Raw genomic sequence first — 2,434 nt, 5'->3', positions numbered from 1 at the left:
AGACCCGGTCATAATAAAAGTGCAGTAAATTCCTCTTGAAACAATCTATCCATACTGAAAAACAAGGGCAGCTAGTTAGCTTGGTTGCAGTCTGGAACAAATAACCATAATTACTCTTCTATTTTATTTAGTGAAACCTGTTCATTCAGAAACCTCACAAGGCAAAAATTTAGTCTGATCCCTGTGGACTAACTAAACTGTTTCATGAAGACGAGGCTGGAAACTAAACTGTTTTCTCAGTAGTCAAGCCCATTTCTTTTACTGAAAAAAACACCAACCCAGGCTATCAATTACTCGTATCAATGTTTACATTAACATCTCCTATACAAAATTGTTTGTCTTTGACATTAGCGGGTGGAACGTCACAAGTGGATGCAACCCAAGAATAAAAATACATAAGCAACCAGCGAAGTAAGGAGCTCCAGACACCAAGTACGCGGCAAAATAAATGCCGGGATCACTGGGACTACCAGTGAACCTACTATCCAGCCACTCGCAAAGAGTCCAAGCCTGCAAGTACAGAGGAGGATTAAACACCCTATACGTGTGCGACTAATAACGACCAAGGGAGTACTCGTATGTATGTTGCTATGCAGGTGCTAACTAACCCTGTAGCAGACGCCCTGCCAAGGTTTTTTCATCTTGTCGTTGAGAAAGTATATGCATGAGACGAGTGCCAGTGCAAGCTGCAACACAAAATCATCAATGTTAAAAAGATTGTTAGAACCAGCGAGATCTACCATTGGCATTGTAGGCTTAATCTATCTTATAGGTATATTTTCTGCCTAATGGTTGTGCAAGAGAAATAAACAAGTCTTAGGCTGTAAGTAATGTCTAACAGGTTCAATGCTTAGGAAAAAGGGATTGCTGAATCGGTTGGGAGAATCATTACAAGCATATATACCTGGAAGGTAGGTCCGGTCTCACCAGAGGTTGCGATGCTCCACCCAGCAATAAAGCCGAAGAGAGCGAATCTTCTTGACAAGACATCCATCGATGGCACCTCGAAGTGTCCGAGCAGTGTCTTAACCCATGACGGGCGATGCACGTTGGTGAACAGGAGAAGGAAGAATGGTGATGCTGGTGAAGGTCGGATTCGGTCACCGCTGCAGTCCACACACGACAATAATCTCGGCCGTTTGAGGCCACGAGGTCAACAACGAGCGGAATGCAGCGCTCCACACATCTCTCCGCGACCGGATGCCCACACCTGCATCGATTTAACAAGGCAAAATAAAGAGTTTGTGATCAGAGCTGCATCGACGAACATGGTTAGGCACTCGCGACACAATCGAGTTCAGATTTTCAGTTAGAGCGTCTCTTGTTGTCTGCTAGAGCAGTGTGCAGAGTTTCAGTTTCACAGTTTTTGAGCTCGGTGCCTACTGATTTAGGCTAACCAACCATCTAAGAATTATGTAAAAGTAACTAACAGTAGTACCAGTTTCTAGACAAACTATTTACTGAGCTGAAGGAATATATGGATGGTCTAATTTTCAGGGCAAATTCACTACGTATGAAACAAACAGAAGTTCAGAAGAAGTTGGGCAGAAGTGCAGAACATGAAGAACACTCACCGCCTGAAGATATTGGAGGAGCATTTTCATAGGAGTGGACACTGCATTTTTTGCCGCGGGGGCCTGGACTGAAAGCTCTGCACTAGGGAGGAGGTGGTAGATGTTCCTCGTCCCTGAGATGCTCCTCGTCGGACGCCCCTGAGGTGCTCCTTGCCGGACGGGAGATGTTCTCCTCGGCGGCCCTGTTTTGCCGCGAGCCACGCGACTATGGACAGGAGTGGGGGCGAATCCCACAGGATCCGTAGCTGGTTGTGCCGTCGCTGCTCACGGGTGGCCGCGGCTGCTGGAGAGAAGGCGATGGCGGGAAGCGCACCGGGGCCGGGGGTGCGGCGGTGGGAGGCGTGCCGGAGCTAGGGCGATGGGAGGCACGCCGGAGCAAGGGGCGGCGGCGGAAGGCAGCCTGGTTGCACGCCGGAGGTTGGGGCAGTGGCGCTTGGAGGTAGGGGAAGCGGGGTGGAGGGGAGCGGCGGCACCAGGAGGCAGGGGAAGCGGGAAGCGGCGGTGCTAGGAGATCGAGGAGCGGGGAGAGATGCACGGCGCTGGCGCCTGGCACCAGGGAGATCGGGGGAAGGTTGGGGATCACGGGAGGTGGTGGACGGGGAGTGTTTTTTTTTTTCTACACGGGTTGGGGGAGTTCAGGAACAAGTCCATCGGTCCTAGGGCGATCGTTTTCTAAATAAGTTATTTGCATCACGATCGCCCTATATATATATATCCAATTACATATATGGCTACTACACATATGACAATTGCACACACCAAAGTAAATTATTACATGCATAATTACATATGTGGCTACTACACACATGTCATTTTCACACACCAAAGTCAACTATATATTACATGCATAATTAACTAGG

General features: G+C 48.6%; 1 protein-coding gene across 1 annotated transcript; it reads right to left on the bottom strand.

Annotated features, from left to right (window-relative positions):
- Positions 1–256: 256 nt before the first annotated feature.
- Positions 257–2,202, bottom strand: LOC123165922 (uncharacterized). Its single transcript, XM_044583674.1, has 4 exons — positions 1,575–2,202; positions 905–1,210; positions 609–686; positions 257–510 (listed from the first exon to the last, which is right to left on the bottom strand). Exons 2-4 carry the CDS (start codon positions 992–994, stop codon positions 322–324), a joined length of 357 nt encoding a protein of 118 aa, XP_044439609.1. The 5' UTR covers positions 995–1,210; positions 1,575–2,202; the 3' UTR covers positions 257–321.
- Positions 2,203–2,434: the final 232 nt, after the last annotated feature.

The sequence above is a fragment of the Triticum aestivum genome, chromosome 7D, assembly GCF_018294505.1.
Source record: "Triticum aestivum cultivar Chinese Spring chromosome 7D, IWGSC CS RefSeq v2.1, whole genome shotgun sequence".
In the NCBI taxonomy this organism is placed as follows: domain Eukaryota; kingdom Viridiplantae; phylum Streptophyta; class Magnoliopsida; order Poales; family Poaceae; genus Triticum; species Triticum aestivum.
The sequence above is the reverse complement of the archived record's forward strand: the minus strand, read 5'-3'. Positions and strand labels throughout refer to the sequence as shown.

What these genes read in the sequence shown, in the direction of transcription:
- LOC123165922 (XM_044583674.1), bottom strand. Translation starts at nt 994, where the DNA reads ATGGATGTCTTGTCAAGAAGATTCGCTCTCTTCGGCTTTATTGCTGGG. An exon ending in AGACCGGACCTACCTTCCAG is followed by an intron (nt 687 to 904) that starts GTATATATGCTT and finishes TTTGTGTTGCAG; the next exon opens with CTTGCACTGGCACTCGTCTC. An exon ending in GGCAGGGCGTCTGCTACAGG is followed by an intron (nt 511 to 608) that starts GTTAGTTAGCAC and finishes CTGTACTTGCAG; the next exon opens with GCTTGGACTCTTTGCGAGTG.